The 24,583-nt window shown below is 42.8% G+C and overlaps 1 protein-coding gene across 1 annotated transcript; it reads right to left on the bottom strand.

Annotated features, from left to right (window-relative positions):
• Window positions 1-190: 190 nt before the first annotated feature.
• Window positions 191-24,583, bottom strand: LOC311190520 (uncharacterized protein; the record flags this gene model as incomplete). The annotated part of the gene is made up of 14 exons (XM_084262457.1): window positions 191-312; window positions 1,117-1,242; window positions 2,463-2,597; window positions 3,519-3,633; window positions 5,089-5,217; window positions 9,500-9,633; window positions 10,557-10,602; window positions 11,432-11,557; window positions 12,790-12,872; window positions 13,955-14,077; window positions 18,240-18,359; window positions 19,398-19,517; window positions 21,272-21,391; window positions 24,358-24,583. The coding sequence occupies 14 exons, from the start codon at window positions 24,581-24,583 to the stop codon at window positions 191-193; spliced, it is 1,725 nt and encodes a 574-aa protein (XP_084118583.1).

Genomic DNA, 24,583 nt, shown 5'->3' with positions numbered 1-24,583 from the left:
GGCCCCCAAAGCGTTGAAGGGGTTGTCTTTAGACCTGCTCCAATTCTTGTGACCGGAACATCTCTTCCGTATGCTCAAACTGCCAGGAGCAGAAAAACTTTAACTACAGGAACCAGTGAAAAGAATCTTCTTCTCAGAAAGTCCAGGCTCTGGGATCTGGGAAGTTTGCATAAGCCATCTGGCTTAAACATTAACTGTCTTCATGGCAAATAGCTGCCCTAAGGAGCTCTTGAGTTTCTTCTGTTTGTTGACGGACTTGCTCAAGGAGTTTGGCCATTTGGCTTTGTCTGAATGCCAATGAAAAGTCTGGATCTGAAGAGGAAAAGCAAGTGTTAGGTTACCTCCTGGGTTTCCCTGTATTTTAATGCAGATGCTTAGAAAGTAGCTATTTCAGGTTAGATACTGTTGGTGGTTCTTACTGCATCATATAGAGAAGGTGGGACTATATTCTTCTGCCACACAAAGCAGATGCTAAGTCAGTTTTCATCCCTATGACAATCCAAGATTGTTTGCTGCTAAATCCTCCTGATCCAGGTGTCTAAAGCTCAGGTGCCAGATTCAGCCTTACACAACACGCGCGTGTCAAGACGTCTTGGCTCTGGCCCTACCTATGTGAATTTACATGCTATAGGCATGCATTGCCATATTTATAACTCTCATCTGTACTCCTGTCTCCCAAAAAACTAATAAAAATCAGAGAGAAAATCAAGGAAAAGAATTTGAAGTATGAAAAATATGTGAGACTTCCCAGCTTCTGCACCAGCTGAACATTTTGCTTGCATATTTGCTTGCTTTATCAAAATGAACTAAATTAATCTTTGAAAAGTTCATAGGCTGTTTACTGCCAAACATCCTGGATAAAGACATCTGTAGCTGACGTCCTGCCTCCCTCCTGATCACAAAAACCTTCTGGTTTAAAGCAAACAAAGAAAGAAAAGCCCCGCCTTTATCGTAAGATACTCGTAGTTAAAAACAGGTAAGGTAGAAGCTGCCCTTCAGATTATGCTGTTTGCTCAGGAGAGCAGAGCGAGCCCCCAGAGGAAGTTCCCGGCACAGTCGTGTCTTACAAAGCAGCGCCTGTCCCCCGCTCACAGGAGCCCAGCAGAAAGGAAGTACCTGCTCGCAGGCTGCAGAACGTGGAGATGCCCAGCTGCTGAAAGCGGATCTCTTGGTGGGTAAGAAAACTCCTGAGATAGGCCTGAATCTCTCCGCTGTGACGCTTCAACAAAGGCATCATTTTTGCTGCATAAATGGGAAAACCACTGGAGATCAGTAGGAGCCTTTAAAGCACTTTGGGTTTTGTCCCACAACCTTTACGGTGGCTAATGACTCATCTCCCTTCAGCTACAGCCAGTGTTCCTGCCAAGAACGGCAAAGGACTTCTGTGTAGTACAGCTGCCAGCAGCATGGCTGGCGCCGCAGGTGAATACAGCGCCGAGGAGGCGCTGTGGCAGGGAGCTGGGGCGTGTGCTGACTGATGAGCCTGTGGTCCTGACCTCTCCAGGAAGCGGTTATGCTGCTGGACTCTGCTGCTCAAGAGGCTGTTCTGCTGCAAATTCTCGATGGCAGGTTTGCATTTTTCCCCTTGCTGGAGACTCACTATGAGCCTGAGTTTCTCTCACATCTAAGCGTTAAAATCTGACTGTGCTTTTCTGGATAATATGGCAGGAATCATCCCAACACCTTTTTCTTGCAAGTCTTAAAGGCTCTCAGCTGCATGGGACAAGTATATAAAGCTTAAAGCTATTTGGTTTCTGCAGGTAAAAACAATGACTCTCTTCCTTCTCACTGACACTTAAAAAAATATTGGCTACATTCTTAAAAGCCCCTTTGCTGCTCCCACTAATCAGGTCTAGAATTACAGCAGCAGTGTTTGGTGCAGTAAGGTACTTTCCTCTTGCTGGTCAGGGAGCAGAGCTGATCTAAAGTTCTGGCACACAACCATCCCATTGTAATTGTCTCTACCGACCTCTGCTCCTACCTGTGGGCAACGTCATGACATTGTATATACTGAGGAGGGGGATCACACAGAAGACACAGCAATGCCTCGTCTGAAACGTGTTCTCACCTTTCCCTTGGCAAAGGGGTATTTTACACTATCCCACCTTCCTAAGGTGGTCCTAAGGAGGTCCTTAAGGGCCTCAGAACTGGCTACAGCCTACCCCTGCAGAGTGGTGCTGCTTGCAGAAGGCAACAAACACCTGAACCAGATCTGTATCTATGGCCTGTTTTCATCCCTGAGCTTTCTCTCGCACTCGAGTGCTGTTTTACATGTATCTCAGAGGTGACTGCAGGCACTGTCATGCTGATGGATTTGTAGAGACCAGGCTGGGGCTGCTACAGGAATGTTACAGGACATTCAGTGCCCGACAGTTAATTGACTCCTTTGGGAAAAGGCCCATTGCACTCCAGCCAGCCATAAGCATCTTTGGAAAGCAGAGTTAATGCTGTCTGACAGTTACCGTGACCTGTCATGTGCTGGATGATGAAGGCAGCTTGAAAGGAAGGCTCAGTATGTTCCAGTTGGCCAGCCAGTCTCACCAAGCACTTTGTCAAGGGTTCATCCATCCACTGCACCATGTGCAAGGTGGCTCCTTCTACAAGACAGAAAGGTAAGAGAGCAGTCTGTAAGCAGCGACTCCAGTGCTGGAGAAAGACTGAGGTCTGCCAGAAACCACACCTGCCTACACAGGAAACCTTTGTGCAGCTGGGGAAGCACAGTAAGTGCTGAACACGTGCAGTAGGTATGTTTAGGTTGGGGGAAAAGGTCACAGCCTGAGGTTGCGCTCCCAGGTAGGTAGGGCCATCAGTTTGATTCATGGAGAAGCTGGTGGATTTTTGTTGTGTTGGGTTTGTGTTCTGAATAAAAGAATCACTCTATGCATGAGATCTGCTCTTGCCTAGAGGCCCAGGCTGGCCAGCAGCTGCTGGACACCTCCTGCAAAATGAAAAGTGACACATCACCAGTTGCAGGGCAGCTATACCAGGTGCAAGAGATGAAATGTTTGACAGACAATATCCAACGCTGGGCGGGCTGGGAGCATTTACACTGATGCTCTTTGCCACCAGGAGTGCTGTCCGTGGGTGCTAATTTGGGGGGCCTTACAAAACCTGTGCACAAAAGATTTAAAGAGGAAGAGCCACTTTGTGGCTTTAGTCTTTTCCTCTTCTTAAACTGGTTCCTGCTACTGTGAAATGAAGTCAGACAGACAAACTGGGATACGTTAGAAGTACGAGCTGACGGGCCTTGCCTGGCAGCAAAGCTCTGCACACACAATTCTGAGTAAAAAATCTGAAGCTGTTCAACAGCACAAAGGGCAAACAGAGCCCCTGTGTCCTGCCAGTGAGTCAGATCCTGCTGCTCTTGAAGTTTATGGCAAAACTCCCAGTGAATTTAAAGGGAAAGACCTAGGCTGTACACCCACCCAGGCTTCATCTCCCATTAGCCCAAAGAAAGGATCGGCACACTTCCTGGATTAAGCCACTGCGGTTGGGCAGGGGGGAGGGTACTTCCCTACCTTGCTTTGCCAGCCCAGCAAGGCAAGATGTCACATAATGAAGAGAGTCTTCTTCAATGTCAGTAGAAAGCATGGTGTGGAGGAGGCCTTGAATGCACGGGCTCTCAATGATTCTCTGCAACAAGGAAGAGATGCATCTTCAGCACTTCCATTATGTTTTGGTGGCATCCAAGGACTTCAGAAGTTCTTTATACCTCCCAGCAATACTGAGGGCTAAAACATCAGCAACAGGAACGTCTCCTCCCACATCTACCTCAACCAGGTGGTAAATACCTTGGACTGTTCAGAAATGACCCAGTTTCAGACCTTTCCCTGGGCTTGCTCTGCTCTGTCTGACCTCAAAGAATATCCTGACCCGTTGCTGCTGTACCAGGCTGTATGTCAGTGTTCAGCTGTCGTTTGCTCAAGTCTTGCTACAGAGACAAATAAGCTGAGTGCTCCAGAGCCCTGGGAAATGTGTAATTTTAGCAGTTTCTTTCATTTGCCTCCAGGGCTTTGAAAACTTCCTAGTGTTGAACTGCTCTGATCTGCCAAAATATGAGGTGAGCTCTCACTAGCAAAGGTGAATTATGTTTCTAGAGATAAATGTTATGAAGGAAACGTTTCTTTAGGTTCAATCTGCTATGTGGTGGTGATGGTCAGCATGTCTCTACTGGGATATATGGGTTTTTTTTAAAGTAAACTTTGAAAGGATGGTCCACTTTTACACCTACTGTGAGCCTTGAGCTTGAGGCAATCTATTTCCCTGCAAATTTGATTTCACAACTTTCAAAATTTCACATAATTCTTATCTTGGTGTAAGTGAACACCCCCCCCCCCCCCCCAAATAGTTTTCTTTTTGGCTGGTTTAAATCTCTGGAAGTAGTGGTAACTAGGTCATGAACAAAGGAAAAAGGAACTGAGTCTCAAGAACCGCGTACTAGTGACTAGAAAGTGGGACAAAGAAGAGAAAAGGATTTGAGCAGGTTTATTTCCCCAATATCAATTGTCAATAGTGGCACTGTTTGATCAAGGTACCCTTAAAAAGTGAAGAGAAGGGAAATGCATCTGTGGATATAGGTTTCATTAGAAGCAAAGTAAGTGACAGAGATCTTTATACCATCTTGGCACCCCTAGTACCTTCCCAAACAGTAGCTGGGATTGTATTTAACAAACTGGGAGTGAAATTAGATTAGTACTGAACCCCATAACTGGATAACTTAAAGCCAGCCAAAGAGTGAGAGTTAGGAAATAAGGATTCAGTTTTTAACAGACCTCAGATTTTCCTGCACAGTTCCTTTAGTAAGTGTGAAAAGTCTTTGCTAGACAGATCTTTCATACCTATCATGTGATCCTTCAAATTATGCAACCACATCACTTCTTTTTTCTTATTTTCATTAGCATTTTTGTCTGGTACTGGAAAAATATGACTAAAGCCCCTTTCGTTATCAGGTCTTTTTATTCATACACACAGTTTGTGTGGAGTATCCTTGGTGTATGTTTCATGAAAAGAAATCGGTAATGCTGACTTGATATAAATGTCACTGCAACCTCCCAGGGTACAGTTCAGTGAAAAACACCGAGTACCTACCTGTCTGTTTTTGGAAAGGCTCAGGTTTTTGATGATACAGGCAGAATGGCCAACAATCACAGGGTCTGTTTTATGCGCTGACAGTAGCATCCCCAAGCTCTGTAGTAGCTCGGCACATGCCAGAGTGTCCTGAAAAGAGCAACCCATACCTCAATTATCCAGTACCCAGAACACAATGCAACTTTGCAGCAAACTAGAGATACAGAGATCTTTGCTCTTAAAGAAAAGCATCAGTTAGTGAATTTAAACTAACGGTGTAGCAGCAGGGCCTGGTGCTTTTCCTCTCAAAACACGGCCTACTGGCTGACACTGATCTACAGAGCACTGGCTATGGAAACCCAGGGTCTTCAAGGTCTGGTAGTTTATGTTTGTTTGCATCAAATGCTTCCCAGAGGTTGCTGGTAGTCAGGGGAAGGATGTGTGGTCCTGACTGGAGGGAGAAGTAGTGAGGACAGGTGTGAAAGGCAAAGTATGCAGTGGAGCAGCAGCGTGTGCTTGAGTGCCTCGGCAATGTACCTCGCCTACAGTAACAGACTGTGAGTATAGCTGAGGCACCGCGTAAGCAACTGCTCTGAGCAGCAGCTTGAGAGTGTACACTCTGCTGTCTGAGGGAAATTTTAAAGGGACTTCACTGAGTCTCTCTCTCCCTGAATGCAGTCTTCCTCCAATTACCACTACTATTAATTGAATCAGATCTTCTGAATTTGGATTGCTGCCCAGGTAGTTTCCTCAGTATCGGCACGGATTAAGGGGGCACTGCTGTTTACAGGAGCAGCCTGACCTCAGCAGGCTTTGGGTTAGGTGTACAGTTAAAAGCAACATACAATTTTCTCTTGGGAGATTTATTTCAGTCTCTTTCCCTTAGGAATTTGAGTTCTTTATGCAGTTCTTATGTGTATTAGCAATGAACTGTATTACCTGTGTTACTTAGAAACTGAGACACGCCAGTGAGAGTGTTTGATACAAACCAAAGCACCAGTCCTGTATACAGGTGGGAAAAACCAAATAATTCTGAAACCAGTGGGGATCACTGAAGCAGTGTGAGAGGCAGATGTCTCCAAATATTAGTTTAACTTGCATCCTTCAAGTAGGTTAAGTTACAAAAGTCTATATTCTTGTAATATTAGCTGACATCTTAAGTTCATTTTTAAGCACAGCAAAACTAAAATAAAACACAAAACTAGACAGACAGGGCAGTGCTATGGTGAAACTCTGGGTGTTTAGAGAATCCTACATGCAGGTGTGGCTGTAAATTTTCTCTAGTTTTAGGGGCTTCCTCTTCAAAGGCTGAAATAGTGTATTTTAGATAATCCAATTATATTACCTTAAATGACTGCTTTCTGTGCTTTTGTCTCAAGAGTCCTCTTTTCTATGAAAGCCATCAACTACAGTGCCTTGACTTCATTTGCTACAGCTTGAGAGGAGGAAATTGTCTACAGACTATAAGGCATTTTTCTAATATATAATGACTTTCCTGCCAAGCTCTTGTATTTATTTAGGACCTACATTAGCAAGTGACAGTACTCCAAATTTTGCTGAACATCTTTTTTGGCTGGCATATGACTAGGATCCAGATTTTCTTTCCTGGCTCTACCCTGCACAGCATGAGAGTATCACAAGAAAATAAATCTAAGTAAAAATGGACAGAGTGGTTGAGATGGATACTGATCTAAAAAAAACCACAAGAAAATGCATTCCAGCAGCAACTGTGCTTACAACTGCAATGCTGGATTCGCATCCCTTCCCTGGGGATTCCTTGACAAGATAAATATTATCCACTGTTTATCAGGTAGTGAGATGGGAAGGCCAAGTTCTTTTATACCTGGCGTGGAAAGTCAATGGCATCATCTGGAGGGGACAGAGCCCTGCCACCCTGATGTCTGTTCCAGGGAAGGTGATTTAAAAGGCTGTTTTCTCACAAAGCCTGGCTCACTCTTTAGTGTTTCAGGATTGGGCTTGTCCTTTGGAGAACTGAGTAAAATTCCCCCTGCAACAGGGAAATTTTCCAGCGCTTGCTGGGAATTGCTGTCAACAGCCTGGCCAGGGGAATAGCAAAAAAGAGGTTTTTAAGCAGGAAGAGAAGAGGTGCTCCTGTGAAGCATTCCCAAGGGTCTGCTTCATGGTAACGAAAGGGCAGATGAATTCTGCCCTATTGTATCCTGGGCAGTATTTGTAATAATTCAAGCATCACTTGACTGGGTTGTAAAGGTTAGCTTTGTTCGGTGGTTTGTTTTCCAACAGCTGTTCCCATGGAGAAGTCCCTCTTTCACTCACTGGGAATTCAGCCTGAGTTAGAGAAAGAAACCTTGAAAAGATCTGAAAAACAGGCCAGAAAAGGCATGGAGGTGGGGAGGCAGGATATGTGTAAGGAGAGGTCAGCTGCTTCTCAGCATGCCCAGGGCTCGCTCGCACAAAGCAGCAACGTTCAGTAGTCAGGGAGAGCCATGTTTGCTCAGTAAAACTCATTTTGAGATGTAGATACTTCCCACTGGAGACTAAACCCCTGAGGGTGATTCTTTGCCTCTCACCCTCCTGCCACTGACCCTTATCCCCCCAAAAAAGGCCAGGCTGTTTTACTGGTGGTGTAATAAGTGTGAGCTCCTGGTGCTTTTCTCTGTCCCTGCCCTCTGTAGCTGGGGGTCTGAAGCACCAGTAAAGACACATTTCAGGATCAGGGAGCAAAGGAGCTGCAGATATTCTTTTCTGGGAGAACAAAAAGCGTAAATGATTTTTGGGTACAAGAAAACCAAATTGGAGTGGGGACAATGTTCCAGCATAATGCCTCATACTGAGTAACATTTCTACTGTGTAAATAGGCTCCAACTAGCTAAATGTATTTCAATGGTAAGCTTGTGGAGTGAAAATTGTGTTTTGGTTGCATGAGATGGTTCGACAAGCAATGAGGACACTTGGTGCTAATGCAGCCAGCACAAAACCTAGGAAGCCACAGTGCCTCTAAAAATCTTTGTGTTCTCATTGCTGCTTTCCAGGCACTGAGCTTACCCATTTTTTCCGTCACGTCCCAGAGTTAGAGGAGGTGAAATTTGGCTGTACTGTGCTGAGTACAGGGTGTACAACTAAGGTGTAAGGCACCAGGGTTCCAGTACCTAGAGGATGTTTCAAATCAAGACTGTATTTCAGCCATGAGCAGTACCTAAGCACATCTGTGGTTACTCAGATCGTCTGTCACCACTGCTTAAAGCAAGGTGGTAGGAAAGGTTCTCATGGGTTGGTTTTTTTGCTTTATCTGCCCAAATTCTGTCTTTCTTAAAAAGTTATTGTTAGCTTAAGACACCTATCAAAGACCTTTTCTTATCCCTGTTCCTAAGGATGCCTTTAATTCCTGCAATGGAAAAGCACAGAATAATTCCAATTTGTCAGTCACTATTTATTGGTTTCGTGTGGAGCATGAAAGTACAGCAGGAGCATCTGGTTTGGTTTTTTTGCTGTGATTTGGAGGGGACCTTGAAAGATCATCTAGTCCAACCCCCCCTGCCAGAGCAGGATCACCTAGACTAAATCACACAGGAGTGCATCCAGGCAGGTTTTGAATGTCTCCAGAGACAGAGACTTCACAGCCTCTCTGGGCAGTCTGTTCCAGTGCTCCATCACCCTCACAGTCAAACAGTTCTTCCTTATATTCACATGGAACTTCCTATGCTCCAGCTTGCAAGGAAATCAGACCTCTTCATATATTTGCACAGTATTTGCACTGTTAAAGGTGGTGTTTACCCTGAACAAAAGAACTGTTCTGTAACTAAGGACATGAGGAGACACAGGAAACTCCTGTTGAATTAGCCAAAGATAGATAGGATTTCAAGTTGTATTAGCTCCCCTTGTTGTCCTGATCCCAATTCAAAAGTTGTTCAATCTATGCAAATGGGCTCTAGAACAACTGTCCATACAGGGAAGTACTTTTGTATGTTATTTTGCACTGATGCACTTTAAATGCAGACTCTATAAACAGGCTCTGTAGCCAAGGAATAACGTTTTCAGCTGCCTCCATGGTTGCAGTGTCTCATGGTGATAAACTTGCGTCCTGCCCCTTGTTACACCCACCTGGAGACCTGCAGCCTGGAGAGCTACAGGGAAGTATCTATGCACGCAAGGAATCTGACACCCATCTTTGCCTCTACCCTCCCCTTAGACCCATCACAGGTAATTGATTAACTATGGGATCCTTTGGATCCCACTCACAACAGACAGGCTCCTTGGGCAGTTTATGACAGCACAGGTGCCTCAGACAAAACCTTGTCAATTTGTATGGGAAGGAGAAGGGTTGGGAAGCCTCACAGAGTTTCAGTTATTCACAAAATGTGTTCCCCTGGCAGTTTTGCCATAAAAGAGCAGTACCCTAGGCAGGGGCCAGAAATACTCTTTCCCTCTGGTCTTGGGAAATGACCTCCCCTACCTGATTATGCGGGTGCTGGGAGAGGATCCAGAGCAGAGCGATGGAGGCGTGACGCACGTCCTTGCTGCCAGAGGCCAGGAGAGAGCACAGCTTGGGCAGGACATCCTCAGCAACCATCTCGGCCTGGATGTCTGCTGTTTTGGGAGAATGGCCGAGGTCAGAGAGCTTCAGAGCACTGTGAGGAGGCATTCAGGCCCTGGCCTATAAGAGTTTGATGTTCTCAAAATTAGAAATTAGTGAGGACCTCCCTATCTCTGTGTTGTAAAAATAAACCCTCATTTGTTCTCACTCCTCTCTTCTACAGGTAGGATTAGGCAGGGGCTGAACCCGTATACCCCACTTGTCCCTGCAAGCTCAGCGAGTGCTTTTGACACTGCAGGTACAGCCAGAGCAGCCAGCAGATGGAGCGGCAGCCCTAAAAGGCCAAGCACTCCCGGGCTTTTCAGCCAAACAGGCAGCAATTCCTTTACTTCCAGCTCCACTGTCATTGTGACTGCTTGAGAAAGCAGCACCTCTGCGTGTTCTAGATGAACAACTCTACCCCGGACCCCAGGGCTCTAGCAGCGTGCCAGTCCTCTGCTTTCATCTCCCAAGTATGTTGCAGAAACGGATTTGGGCATTTAATAGGGTAGGATTCTTTTTAAGAGGATGACAAATGCTTGGGAGAAAATTATATTTAATGACAGACAGATTCATGCCTTGGGAGAAGGCAGGTCCTCACTCAAGCAGCAATTTCATTCTGTTCTAATCAGGTTTAATGCTCAGGAAACACAGAAGGGAGGAAAAAACTTAATGCAGTTGGGAAGGCATAAGGCCACCTCTGCTCTATATCTCACTTTGGCCACATACTTCCCCTCACTACCTGGGAGCTCTGAAGCTGGTTTAGATAGTGTATGCACTACACCTCCTCTCCCCTTCACATCCAATTAATATGCAGAAAAGAGGGTCTCTCTCTTTGGTTTTAGCATGAAAGGTTCCCAGCCCACAGTGCTCACTCAAAGGCAGAGAGAGAAAGAAAAAGAAAGCATGGTTTGTTTATCTCCAAGGTATTGCTTACCGCTGGTAGCCAGATTTCTTAGGCAAACACATGCCTGGCTTGAAACCTGCTTGTGCCAAAAAGGGGAAGGGGTGAAAAAAAGAGAGTGGAGAAAAAGAACTATTTCAGTACTGCATGTTCACAAAACAAACATGACAATGCTAGAAAGCCATTACATTAACTTCAGAGAACAAATTAGAGGATGTGATTTTTCTTTCAAAGTTTTGATGATTTTAGTTTCAATCTCCATCATTCATCTTGTCCTTGATGAGGAAGAGCCAATGGGGTTCAGATGTTGGCTTATTTTAGGAATGTCAGGTAAGTTATAGGAGAATGGAGGGAGTGAATTTGTCTCATTTGCTTTGCCTTTTTTTCACCTCCTACAGAGTTTAAGGTTCCACCCTTTAAATCCTGAACTGTGGCTTACTGAAGTTTCTTTGGCATGGCTCCCAGCAAAGCAAAGTTTTCAAGATGTTCTTTGAAGTCATACAGTCAAAGTTACGGAGATCAAAAAGAAAAAAACCCAACCAAACAAAAGAGAAGCATAATAGATGGTCCAGATACCTTCTGTTGCAGACACAATGATCAAAGATAGTTGAGAGCCTGGACAGAGCACTTCACACACATAGTTTGAAGCTTAAATGATACAGGCCATTCTAGTCAAAAGGAAGTGTCCAGGGCTGTGGAACAACTTTAATGATTTCCCTGCTTTCTCCATATGTTGATCTTGTAGAACCCATGTATCTTCTAACACATATGGCTTTTCTCACGGGAAAGATGCCACATAGGCACCTGTACAGTAGATGAGCAGAACTGTGCAAGACTAACTGGAAGCCCAAGTTTATAGCTCTACTTTGATGCTAAGGCTTTACACAAAGAGGAAGCTACAGCTTTACCTTGTCAACAGAGGAGGACAGGAGAGAGATGAGTGTCCGCAGCAGGAATCTGTTGCCAGGTCTCAGCATGGCTTCATGGTGCTGAGCATTGGCTGCCACGTTGCTTAGGGCAGCACAGCTGTAATACTGCAGAGAACCAAAAAAAATAGAGAGAGAGAGAGAGAGGAGGTCACAGTGGTGACATCTTGAGGACAAAATGAATTCGAGAAATGCTCAGATTTAGAGCTGATGAAAATAAGATGGTTTTTCATCTTAAGGTTGTTTTATTGGGTAGATGTGGTAAGAGCTTCAGTGGGCTTCCTCCAGGAACAGCGATGCAATCTGCTGTCACTACAAAAGCAGACTTGTTGTGGCACTGCATGCTGTACAAACCCATTAGGACCCTGGGTATTTGGGAATGTACTGTGTTGCTGCAACAACACTGCTTCTGGCACCTAAGTTAGTTCATCTGCATGTACTGTACTACATGTTTACATCAGTTTACTCAAGCCGGATGTAGTCCTGGCCCCAGCATGCCGAAAGCTCATTTTCAAAGGATTTAAATATTAAGACATGCAAGGATTATATATATGAGTATGCATTACTAGAAAGGTATAATTAGAAGAAACAGGTTTAACTGCAGAGAAGGAGGTTTTAAGATGGATCTCAGAGAAAGCTCATGACCCTGAAACAGTGTGCAGAAAGCAATTCCAGAGGGACCATCACTTCAGACATTTGAAGGTGAACTGAGTAGAGGTAACAGAACCAATGGAGGAAACAATCCTGTTCTGTTCAGAGGACCAAAGGAATAAACTAGTGAATTTTAAGGTTTACAACTCTGATTCAGTTTTTCATCTGCATACTTTTGAACTAACACCAGCTCTCTGCTAGCCATGCAGAATCAGAGAGGTGTCTGTGGTAGGCATAAAATAGGAAGATTTCCCAGACATTTACACTAATAATAATAATAATAATAATCATCATCATCATCTCTGTAAGCTATGCTTTCTTAGAACACATAGTAAAATTGCTTAGTGTTAGATCAAAGTTAGGATGCAAAAAACCCCAGATTTATCTGCAACTTGTGTCATGATCTAAAAGACACAGACATGTAACCACATAAAGACTGTGTGCACACATCAATGTGTACTGGCAGATGCACTTCTGTGCCATAAGCCTTCTCCTGTGGAGCTAAACAAATTGAGTGGTTTCAGTATTATACATTATGAGCTGAGTTTCACCAAGGTGCTCTCACGTGTTTCCCATTTTCTATAGAGAAAGCTTCCCTTCTCTTTACCTTTTAATTTCCACATGCTGTGGTTTGTGCTCTCCTCACAGCCCCACTGTTACTGTTTAAAAATCTGACTTCTTTGCCATACCTGCACTTCTGAGTCAGGAGATTCCAGCAGCAAGGCAAGAACTGGTAGGGCTCCTTCCTTGCATAGGATCTGTTGGATTTTTTCTGCCATTAAAAAAAACAACCAAACAAAACCAGAAAAAAAGGTACTGTCAGTGTGCCTTTCTCCTTCCCTCCCTCTCATCTGGAGGCACCTTTTGAAAGAGATGCACAATCACCAGATTTAGAGAGTGTTGGAGTTGTCGAAATATATGCCAATCAGTATGGCTAGAGAGCATATAATTTACAGCTTATGTGATACAGCAGAATGCAGACATTTTAGCAAAATGACTAGCAGGCTGGCTGATTAAGCTTTTGCTGGGTTTATGCTAAAAAACTGTTCTGATAATTTGAATTGCTGGAGAAGCTGAAAACCCCTCAGGTACAATATTGCCCACAATTTCTCTGTTTAAATAAAAAATCTTTCACAAGTTCTGAATAATAACAGAAGTACAATAGCCAACTGTAGAAGTTCTTGCCAACTGTTGTCTTCCACCATACAGAGACAGAAGACATCTCTCACGACTGTGTAATTTAGCTGTGCAGGATAATGGTACCATAGGTTTAATGCTGGTTTGTTTCAGGGTTAATGCATGGCTGTGTATATATATCGTTGTAGAGGCCCAAATACTGCTTTTGCTAAAGCTGCTGGCAGATATCCCAGGAGCCTTTTATGTCTAGTCCATAATAGTTATATTCTGCATCTTTCAACGTCAAATTAGGGATATAAGCCAAATATTCCTAGAGTTTGACCTTGTTGGATAAGCTTCTAAGGTTGTTTCAAAGTACCACCAAATGTGCTAAATTTTTAGACCAAGTTGTTTCTTTAACAATTTTGCCCTCCCCTCCCCCCCTCCCCCCCCCCCAATCTCTTTGAATGATGATTTGAACTGCTTGCACATTAGCCCCTTGGAGTTGAAAAATCAAGGCTTTCTATTTCGGTACTAGGCAAAAAAGGGTCTGTATTAGGTAAAGAGACGCCAAAATTAAATCATCAGCCTGTGGGATCCACAAGAATGACATATGCAAAGGAAGCAATTTGTTGCTGAGATATGCTTTTAGTTTTTGCCTTAACATTTTGGAATTATGTTTCTATTGGTGTGAAATTTTCTTTCATCAATTTGAGATAAACCACAGTCAGAAAGTACCTGATTGTGTGAGGTTGAGAATAGCACCAACTGCATTTTGTTGGACTCTGGGATCATAGGAATTGGCCAGAGACAGTAGTGGTATAACTCCTCGAGCAGCACCAATGGCCTCTCGGTTTGACTCTGGAGAAAAGAATCGGAGAAAGAAGTAAGATTTGCAGTGAGCCAGGAGCAGGACAAGTAGCAGGACTAGACTTCTTTGGCATTTGCTTCTCTGATTCTTTGGCATACATCACAATTTCTCTGTATGCTCAAAGGAACCTGTTACAAATTCCAAGAGCTCAATGGGAAAGAAACTAACTGGTGAGTTCTGGATTAACCAGAGATCACAGCTGGTTCAATGCTTTTAGTTTGCTGCTGAGGTGATCAAAATGAAAGGACTGTAACTCCCCTTAGACAGGTTAGCAAGGTGTCATACTTGCCTTGTACTCCTGGCATATCTGATCAAGTTATTCACTGTGCCAGCCACAAGCTACATAATTAACTGCAGGTAAGACCAAATTAATTTAGCAGAGCCAGTTTATGTCTCGGATTGTGCCTGAGTCACTCCTCTGAAAGCTACACACAATGCAAAGGTTTCTAAAGACAGAATTGGACTTAACCACTGGAATTTGAAAAGATGCATCTTCTCTGAAGTGGCTATGCTGTTGTATTCAACATCATGGGCTAGAAAGGAGACATCAAAAAAAGATCTGCAGAGTCCCTTGAGACTCCTGAATGAAAAATAGGGGGGAAAGTAACAGCAATACTTAAAATAATGCTATAAAATTAACTATATACTATAAAATACTATATAACATATTTACACATTGTGTATATTTGTATACTACATATGATAAAGTTATACTATGCTATAAAATATAATACAGTTTAGTCTGCTTTTAGTTCTACTTTCGTTTTGGACTTGCTGATAGTAGCCTCAGCTTTGCTGCATGGGAGTGAATCCTTTCGTTACTCTTCCCTGCCCCTCCAACATGATGCCATCAAAACATTTGCCACAACTCACCTGTTGCCACACTTGGATACCTATGGTCCCCTTGACTTGTCTTACTTCTATCTGTACATTATCTGTATATGTATCTTATAGACATTCTAGTGCAACTAATTTTGAAAGAAATAAGGTGTTGGCAGTTGTGTTCCTTGAGGTTGATGAGATTTAAATGGCAATTAAGCTGATGAAGAATTCTCTTAATATCACAGTAGTCTGCAGATAACTTTATTAAAAAAAAGGCAAAATCCATAGTCTATGTCTTTCGTTGTTTGTTTGAGACAAACTGCCACTGAAAATCACAGAAGTTTTAGTTGAATATTGCTTCATTTATGCACATTTCTAGACAGTTTTAAACAATGACCAGTCTCTGGAAGTTTGCTGAGAGAAACATGAAGCAGAAGAAAGCAAGAAATATATTTAGATGCGATCAACTCTTCAGGAGCTACCTAACTTAGAGGGTTAAGAGAACAAAGCCATTATTTCTATACCCAGAGCCTGCCTATTCTGGGGAACAGAGAAATAATCCAGGATACCTACTCAAGTATAGTTCAGCCACTGTCAGTTTAGTATTCCAAGACAAGTCCCTTTCTGCCTTTCATATGAGTAGCTCATACTCTGGGAAATACATTTTACTCTGGAAAAAAAGGACTCTAATTTTTAAGCAAAATAATTGTTCTTGGAACAGTCATGTATTTAAAAATAGCTTTTCCATGTGGGAAGCTATTATTCTGGTGAAGTTTTCCGGCCAATTTTGTTGACAAGCCTTTCTCCAATCTAATCTGCCTGCACATTGTTCTTTTGTTCCCCTCAGTGGAAGCAGAAATTCTTCTGTGTGGTTCCAGCTGATGGAAACCAGTCTGGTGTGGTGTAAACTCTAACTGGTTGAGTAAAGAAGAAAGGTAAAAAGATTGAGAATTCAGATACTGCTGCTTCCTTCATTCTTTCACACAACACACTCCATGAATGTTTGTGAATGCTTCACTCCATACAGTCTTGCATGCTTACTGCAGCAGAATTAAGACACGTTACTATTCTTGGATTTAGAATTTTAGTCACCTTTAAGCTATCTAAATGATCTTCCTAATTTTATATTTATCTTTTTAAATCACTTTAAGCATGAATGGCTTACTTGAAGGATATGGTCAAACAGACTTTTTTCAAGTAGTCCTGTGAAGGTATCAGAGTCTGCAAGTTAAAATGAAAATAAACTCTAGAGAATTGTCTCTTGCTTTAGTCTCATTGCTGTGGTAGCTAAACATAATGCACACCTAAATGCTAGTTATACTGGGACAGAGCTCCTCAAAACTGATCTAAATCCCACATAGTAATCCAGCACCTTACAGGGCTGTCTACCCCCGTGTTCAGCAGGTGCCTTCCAATCTAGTTTGAAAGCTCCTGGAGCGCTTAATGTGAACTACTTGTGCCCAGATGAGCGCTGACACTTAGGAGAGTGTGCAATGGCCTTAGGTGATCACCCTCAACAGAGAATGAAGGGAGACTGGATCTGGAGTGGCTGAGGGTTCCCTATCCTCTGGGTTAAAGACAGGGACATCTAGGAGGGCCAGAGTGCCTTCAAGAACTAGGGAACACTTTTAGGTGTCCAAAGAAGTTGCTTTCTCTGCGGCTGCTTAAAACAGATGAAGGGATCCCTCTGTACATCTTCAGGTGCGTAACTTCAGTGACCATACATAAAGCAAGACCACCTAGTGCCAAGCAACTAAAATTTTAGGGATGCCATGCTTAATTTAGACATTTAAATGAGGCAGTTAGCATTCCACACAAAGTAATGTAATATACACGGTTCTTAACCTGATCATAATTGTATGCAACACTTTACAAAAAAATTCAAAGGGAAAATATTCAAACCTGCAGATAAATACCAGATGGGATAAAATGCAAATCAGCACCTTCATGTTGTTGGATCCTGCTTACCCACTCCTCCTTTACAACAGAAATACCTAAGTGAGAAAGTAACACTTTCAACATGCTTCTCCCAGTGTTCTGGAAGATCTAATTGCAACTTCCCATGCTGGAGAGGGAAGCTGGTGGAATAAACTCTGGAGGAAGGGAAATATTTATTCCTGACTTCTTTACAGGACTTTGCACAATTAGGAAAAGTTGGAATAAGCCAGGCTAACCTGATAACCTTTCTTTTTGTAACTGTGGTTAGGCTTATCTGTCTGGATGCCAGGATAATATCTGTATCCTGATATGAAATATGCATAATTGTGCAAGAGGAGATGGTGATAAATGCAAATAGTGCATGGTGGACTAAAAACAAGTGACTAAATGCAAGCTGGCAGCAAGTTTTGCTGAGTGGGAATGGCCACCTGGAAGGAGGCTACAACTGGAATTCCACAGAGAATGGCCTGTCATTGGATTTGAACCAGAAAGTTGATGGAAAGGTGTAAGAGCAGCACTGTCGATGCAGTGGAGGACAGGGATATTTTACAAGTAACAGACAAGTTAGAAGACTGAAACAACAGAAACTGAATGAAACCTTATAGTATAAAATGTGGGGACATGCACTGGGAAACATTTGTAGCAGATCTTTAATTAATTGGTGTCTGCTATAAATAGCAGCAGAGGAGAAGAAAGACAAGTGATTAAGTCAGCTGCACGATGACATCACCACCATGATGCAATCACAAGAAAAGCAAGTGAGATAGACCACAAAAAAAGTATTTCCCTGGATGTCACCATAAAAGAAACAGGTGAGACCTCAGCTGAAACACTGCACATTTCTGGTGACCTCTCCCTCAGAAGAGATGAACTGGAACTCCTGCAGCATTTATGTACAACTTGGGACTATAACAATGCCTGAGGTCTCTGGTATCACAAAGCAGCAGATGTAATTGCTGTGTTCCATTTCTGGAACATATAATTTACACCCAGAAGGGCTATGAAGATGAATGGAGAGTCTCGCTTACGAGAACAGTCTCAAATGAGCTTGGCTTTTTCAGTCTACTAAAATGAAGGAGCCTCATCAGCACAGACATCAGAGAAAGAGAACTACTGAAGTAAAAGCCAATATAGACACTAATTAAGATAAGCTTGTCATGAATATATTTAGGTGGGAAATCAAAAAAAGGTTTTTAATCATATGAGAATGAAGGTCAGAAACACTAAGAAAAAGATCTTATCTGAAGGGGTTGAATTTATGATGTGGGAATACCAAAATTTGCAGCTGCATCTTGTGACTCTTACACTAAATAGGTTGATACACCCTGAAATACAACGTAAGAGTTGAATGAAATCACAGCAGAGGATAAAGGGAAAGAACAGCACACTCACCTAAAACAGCCAAAGTCATGGTGCAGGCACAGGAATTACACTGGACAGTAGGATCCTCTGACTCAAGCAGGTCCAGAATTGGCTCAAGTAAACCCATTTGGACAACTAATTCTTTGTCAACTATTCAGAAATTCAAGAAAAAAATGGACAAACAAAAAAGTATGCAGTTAATGCATCAGTGAAAAGAATGTACCTTCCTTCGACTGTTTTGGGGACTATTAAAATAGAAACAGCCTAAAAGGCAATCAGTCACAGTCCCTAGCTTGGTTTGCTTGATTTCTCTTCAGAGCATAAGAGATGTTCAGAGGTTCTAGTTCAGTCCCAAATATTTCTGCTAGCAATTCTATTTTCAAACATAAGGTTAACTTTGGAAAGTACAATAGCAGCCTTCCAATAGATTCACAATTTACTCAGGCTCAGGCCCTCCTCTTTTTCTTCTGAAGTCTACCCTTTAAAGTATTATTTTTTAATTGTAAATAGTGGTATTTTTAGCAAGATCCTTAAAAAAAGAAAACAGCTAGCTTCATTGAAGACTGACTTTATCTGCTGCTGTTCAGGGGATAGTGCAATTTAACTGTTGTGGCCCCATTTATCAACATAAACTTTACTGGGAAGTTTTCATCTGCAGCCCAGATCCTATCTCAATTGCATTTGCCCTATTAGCCACAGAAGAAAGTTAATTCTATTAAACACTTTAATGTTTTGGTTTTTTTAAACTGCAAGCAATTTAAGATCAAAGTTCAGTTAATAAATAACAAAGCGAGCACTGTCTGGCATGCAGAGTTTATTTCCAAGAGCTGCATCTATTGGCTTGAAAGGGTAAATGGTGGGCTCTCAATCCAAGAATGAGAACAGTATAGCTGTTCCCACAGCAGTCTAGGAATAATTTACTAGCCTAGGAATAATTCACCAGCCTTTGCACACAAATCCAAGATTTCTTGCCACGTGATGTAATCAAGCTGGAGTGATCTTACATGCCCTGGTGCCACCAGAATCCCTGTGGCATGCAGACAGAAACAGACTCACACCTGTCCTATCAAGAACACAAAAAGGATTTTGGATTCATGTAGACCTGGGTGTCCAGATATGCTCTCCTGTTTCAGTCTGGCTGAAGAGACACTTTTTCACCTGAGCAGAGATGTGTAGTTAATTACTCACTGTTTCCTTCCAGCAAGAAGTTGACAAGGGACAAGGAAGACATCTGCTGCACCTCCAGGTCAGCAGACCGCAGCAAGGCGTAGAAGGGTTCCAGATGCTCCACAGGTAGGGGGACATTCACTGCAGGAATGAGAGGAAACATTCAGCAGTCTCACTGTTCACTGCAGTCACGTTTTTCTCCTGTTGGTCTTAAGCCTCAGGGGCTGCCATACACAGGCTGAGTGGCATCCCCCTACATTTAAATTCCACTGCTACTAGCAAAACAGGGCAAGTCTCCTGAAAAGGTTTTGAATAATCTAAAATATCACGGGAAGGGAAGCAATATGCCAAACAAGTCAATCCACCTCCTAGCAGGTCCTCATGTTGTGGCAACTGATGCCTCGGAAAGCCGGAATCGAAACTCACTGGCCTAGGTGACTATGAAGCAGGTGTTCTTTATCGCAGGGCCGGGCACACAGAGGGTCGCTCCTCCCAATGTGTGCGCCCATTAAAGCTGAATTTCTCATATTTATACAGATTAGCTATACATATTCATTATAATTTCTAAGAAAAAGCAGGGTTATGCAAATTATTTCCAGGAAATCATTTACATTAACTTCTCCCAGATAGAGCATGCTCAGTGACACTTAGGGGGGCTTCCGGTGGTCGTCAGGGATGAAGGCTGAACGTCTTCCTCGCTCTCAGCACATGCTCTCTACATTTCTTCTCCATGGTTATCTGAGCTCAGAAACACATTCCTTTTAGCTGAAAACAAGATACACTGTGTCTCCCAGTTGGTCCTCAGTCTCACCATCCTTGACTCCCCTATCTTCTACTCCCTCCAGCTTCAAGGCTGCTACACTATTGTTATGGGTAAGTTTTGCAGCCACTTTCACGAAACAGCTCATGTGATCACAGCCAGATTCTGCTAAAATCAAAACTAACCTATTCCTAAAGACACACATATTCTCACTTCTTTAACTTCAAGGCTGTTCCTATTGCATTGTTATGGGTAAGTTTTGCAGCTGCACTCACAAGCAGCTTACACAGTTACAGCTTTCTCTTAAAGTAATCTATTCTTAAAACCAGGAAAATTCTTACATCAAAGTTATATTATCTCTTAAGCTACACCTACATCAATCCACTCTTTTCATCCAGCAAAAAATACATGGGATAAAGCTACCATGCCAAGTGCAGAATATTGTCCTTGAAGTAAATTTAAAAGAAACAAAAAAACAAATAAATCACAGCCTGCTTGTTGCTGGTATTTCTACCTTTTAGTAGGACCTAAACTCATGGTGGAATCTTATCTGGCATATCTAGGTTGACTTCTAACAATCACAAATTACCTCAGGAGCCAAGTGCTCCCATGGAATAGCTAGATCACAGAAGAATGTTTCTTTCATAAATTTCCACTACAGTCTGGCCTCTAGAGCTCCACCTTCTTCAAAAAAATATGTAATATAAAACCTTAAACAATGATGTTCAATTTCTTTCTCCATCTCCATCTCTGGAGATACTCAAAACCTCCATGCATAATGTCCTGTGCAGCCTGCTCTGGGTGATCCCACTCTGGCGGGGGGCTGGACTAGATGATCGCCAGAGGTCCCTTCCAACCCCTGGCATTCTGTGATTCTGCTGAGTTTTATGTAAGTATTTCAATTACATAAATGATCATCTTTTATAATCATGAGGGATATTTCCCCACAGCAAACCCAGAAAGACTCTGCTTACATGGCAATAACAGCATTTCCATTTTCCTAAGAAAACAACATAGCATGAAAGAAAACCAAAACCAAACCAAACCAACTTTGATTAATGAATCAAAGGGAGTTTCACACTTGAAAAAAAAATATAATTATGTGAAAAATGTTTAATGCATTGAGAGAACTTACTGTGCTGACTCATATGCAAGTAATAGAGGGCAGCAGATTGCTGTAAACCTTGGTTTTCTGAAAAGGCTAAAGTCCTCAAGGCTTCCAGAGAGTCTTTTCCAAGAGGTGACATTTCAAAATCTGAAGATGTACAATGACAACACAGACTCAGTTATACCCAAAAAGGACCAGTTTACAAAAAGATATTAAGATTTACAGCCAACCAAACATGAGGATTTTTGTACTGTAACAACTCCATACAGCCCATCTATCCTTATTCATGCTTCCATAAGCAGAAGCAATGAATGAATCTGGAATAACCTGTCCTTGGCAATGCCTCCTGTGAAGCTTAAGAAGCTAGAGATTGGAAGCAAGATAAATTATGAACTTTAGGCACTCTTATGCTATCCAATATATATATATATATATGCAGGTGTTCCTGTTCTCAAAAAAAATCTTGATCTTTTACTGAATCATAGAAAATCATTGTTAAAATATTGAACACGGTATTCTTAGTTATAAGCTGTAGAAAGAGTATATATTTTTAATTTACTACATTTTACGTTCACCATGTTTCCTATCCTGGGTGTTACAATAAATTATTTCAGAGAACAGGAACTCAGATTGTAAATGGGCTTGCCTCAAGCTCAAATTTCTAGCATGAATCTACCTGTTCTGGAGCACAGGGTTCCCCTGTGAGTAAACCAGATATTCAGCAGTAGCCATTGAGAATACAGAAATAACAGTCATGCAGGACTTCTGTATGTCAGTGGATAATGCACTTAGAATGTATGGAATGGAGCAGCATAAAGGAAAAAAGGTTGACTGAACCAATGCTGAATAGTGTAAACAGCTGAAAAGTTAATGTGGTATAGATTAGATATTAGGGGGAAGTTTTTTGCAGAGGGAGTGGTGAGGTGCTGGCACAGGCTGCCCGGAGAGGCGGTGGATGCCCCATCCCTGGAAGTGCTCAAGGCCAGGTTGGATGGGGCCCTGGGCAACCTTGTGTAGATCCAGGCCTGGAGGCTGGTGGCCCTGCCTGTGGCAGGGGGGTTGGGAACAATATGGTCCTTCGGGTCCCTTCCAACCCACATCATTCTATGATTCTATGATAAACTGACTGGTGGAGCACAGATATAAGATATATTTTCAGATATGAGATTAATGCAGCACATTAAAGACTGAAATATCTCTATGAACAAGACCTAGCTACTTTACCTCCCATGGGATAAAGAGATGTGAGGGGTGTGAGCTTTCATACCTCATGGCAAAACTCAGCCAGTATCTCAAGCCATTAGAAGCTGCTGCTATGTCAAGAGTAGCAAACTCCTATCTCCATCATTAGGTGAGTGGACTTCACAGAACAGCTTCATATAAATATCAATTTCATTTTTAACAATAAACACCAAAGAAAGGACTAGACTGTGTGTGCAAGTTTTTAGAAAAAAAGCAACAATCCCTTCACATGGTTTAATTCTGCTCCTTACACACTGACTTTCTGAATCCCTCACATATCTGTTTGGGAGAGTGATAAAGCAGAAGTCGCTCAAAATCTTCACTGGCTTATAAAATCAAGCATTTGCTTCCCTACCTAACAGCTGAGTCATGAAGTTTCTCCTTGCACCTAAGCTGTCCAAATGTTGGCTCTCTGCTTATTATCATTTGTCCAGAACCAAGGACAGGCTTGCTCCATCTCAGAATAAAATACACAGGTGAGGACTAAAGTAAGAGGTTCTCTTTGTGAGACTTCCCTGTCTCATCTGTCTTGGCAGCAGGGTTTGGCCACTTGGAGAATTAACTTTGGTTCCTCTTCCTGGGTGCTGTGTATCTCCTATCATGGACATTAAGCAGAAATGCCTGGCTCTGTTCTGGATACAGGTGTCAGGATTCAGCCAGTGCTTAGCGTGCGACAATTAATGAGCCCTATCAGCAGCACAGGACCCCCCACACTCACAGGGTAATGACACCGGCTAATACCAGCTGAGGCTAATTCATGCATGTTCCCAACAACCAGCGTCAGAGCAATTACTCCAAAGGTTGTTCCATGTAGATCATTTCAAACAGCTTTAACTGTGTCACACCAAGGGAAAATGTCTCTCCTGGTCCCTTCCACAAGATGGTTTTATGTCCCCAAAAAGGCAAGTATGGAAACATTAGTTTGTGTTCTGCACCCTTCACACAAAGGAAAATAGAAGGATATGCAATTTTGTGTAGTAGCTTTAGCTGAAGGCTGTTAAACTTAAAGCAATACACCCAATTAGTTGTGAGACCAAACAAGACCAAGCAACAGCCCCTGTCTAAGCTTGAGACAAGGAATATTTTTAGGTTGGACAGCTAACAAAGCACATTCAAGAAGCTGTTCTGTGTTTGCAGGATTTTTCTACTGATACTGCTGTATCCCAGGTCAGGATAGCGAGCACATCACAAGCAGAGAAGCAGGGCAATGGGCCAGGTAGCCTGTAAAGCAGAGGTGGTAACACAAAGAGTTACAGATCTACTTTGATTCCAACTGAATCCCATTATTGTGTTCAAGCCTAAACTTGTGTCTAAAATGTTTGCACAAAAGCACTTAGGCAGACAGTTGCTTGCAGGGTGACTATGACCTTCCCCATATACAGCACAACTGTCTGCAGCACAGGTCTGGGTGTTCTGCAGCCAGCCAGTGCACAGCTCAGTCAGAACCACACTGAGATTTCCCTGCTCACAGCTGGGCACCCATGTAACATCCAGTGCTGACACAACCCGTTGCCAGTTTCGTGACCTCAGTGACTGACTTAAAAAAAAACCAACTTCAGTTAGCAGAAGCACACACTTTTATGGAAGGTATTTACATGGGTTAACAGTGGTGGCAGGGCAGGAAAGTGACTGATCATTTCTACCTAGATCCAACTATTAAGCCTTTGACATGAGCCTTTGGCATCCTGTACACAAAGAAAAAGGTTTCTAGCTCTGGCCTTTCCTACCTCATCACCAAGTGGCTCCATGCCATGCCAGAGCACTTCAACCAGCAACCTGTTTTCTCCTTATTCTTTCACAATCCTTTAGAAAAAAAAACAACAACCCCCTCCCCCCCAAAAAACCCCAACCAAAAAAACAAGCCCTCTTACCTGTTTCAATATGTTGTAGAAACTCCTGTGCTGTCACCCTCTCATGAGGCTGAAGGATGGGCTTGTACAGTTGTCTGACTTTAGAGCTGTTTTGGTTTAAGCAGGAGCATTTGCTTATCAGAGTTAAGCATTCCTTGATGCTGTGTACCAAGTCGGAGGACATCCGCTGAACAAAGGCCACAAAGTCCCGCAGCAGCTGCAGGCACCGTCCACACAGCTGACCCAT

Source organism: Gallinula chloropus (genome assembly GCF_964237585.1).
Source record: "Gallinula chloropus genome assembly, chromosome: 3".
NCBI lineage: Eukaryota > Metazoa > Chordata > Aves > Gruiformes > Rallidae > Gallinula > Gallinula chloropus.
This window is presented reverse-complemented; position numbering and strand designations above follow the sequence as displayed.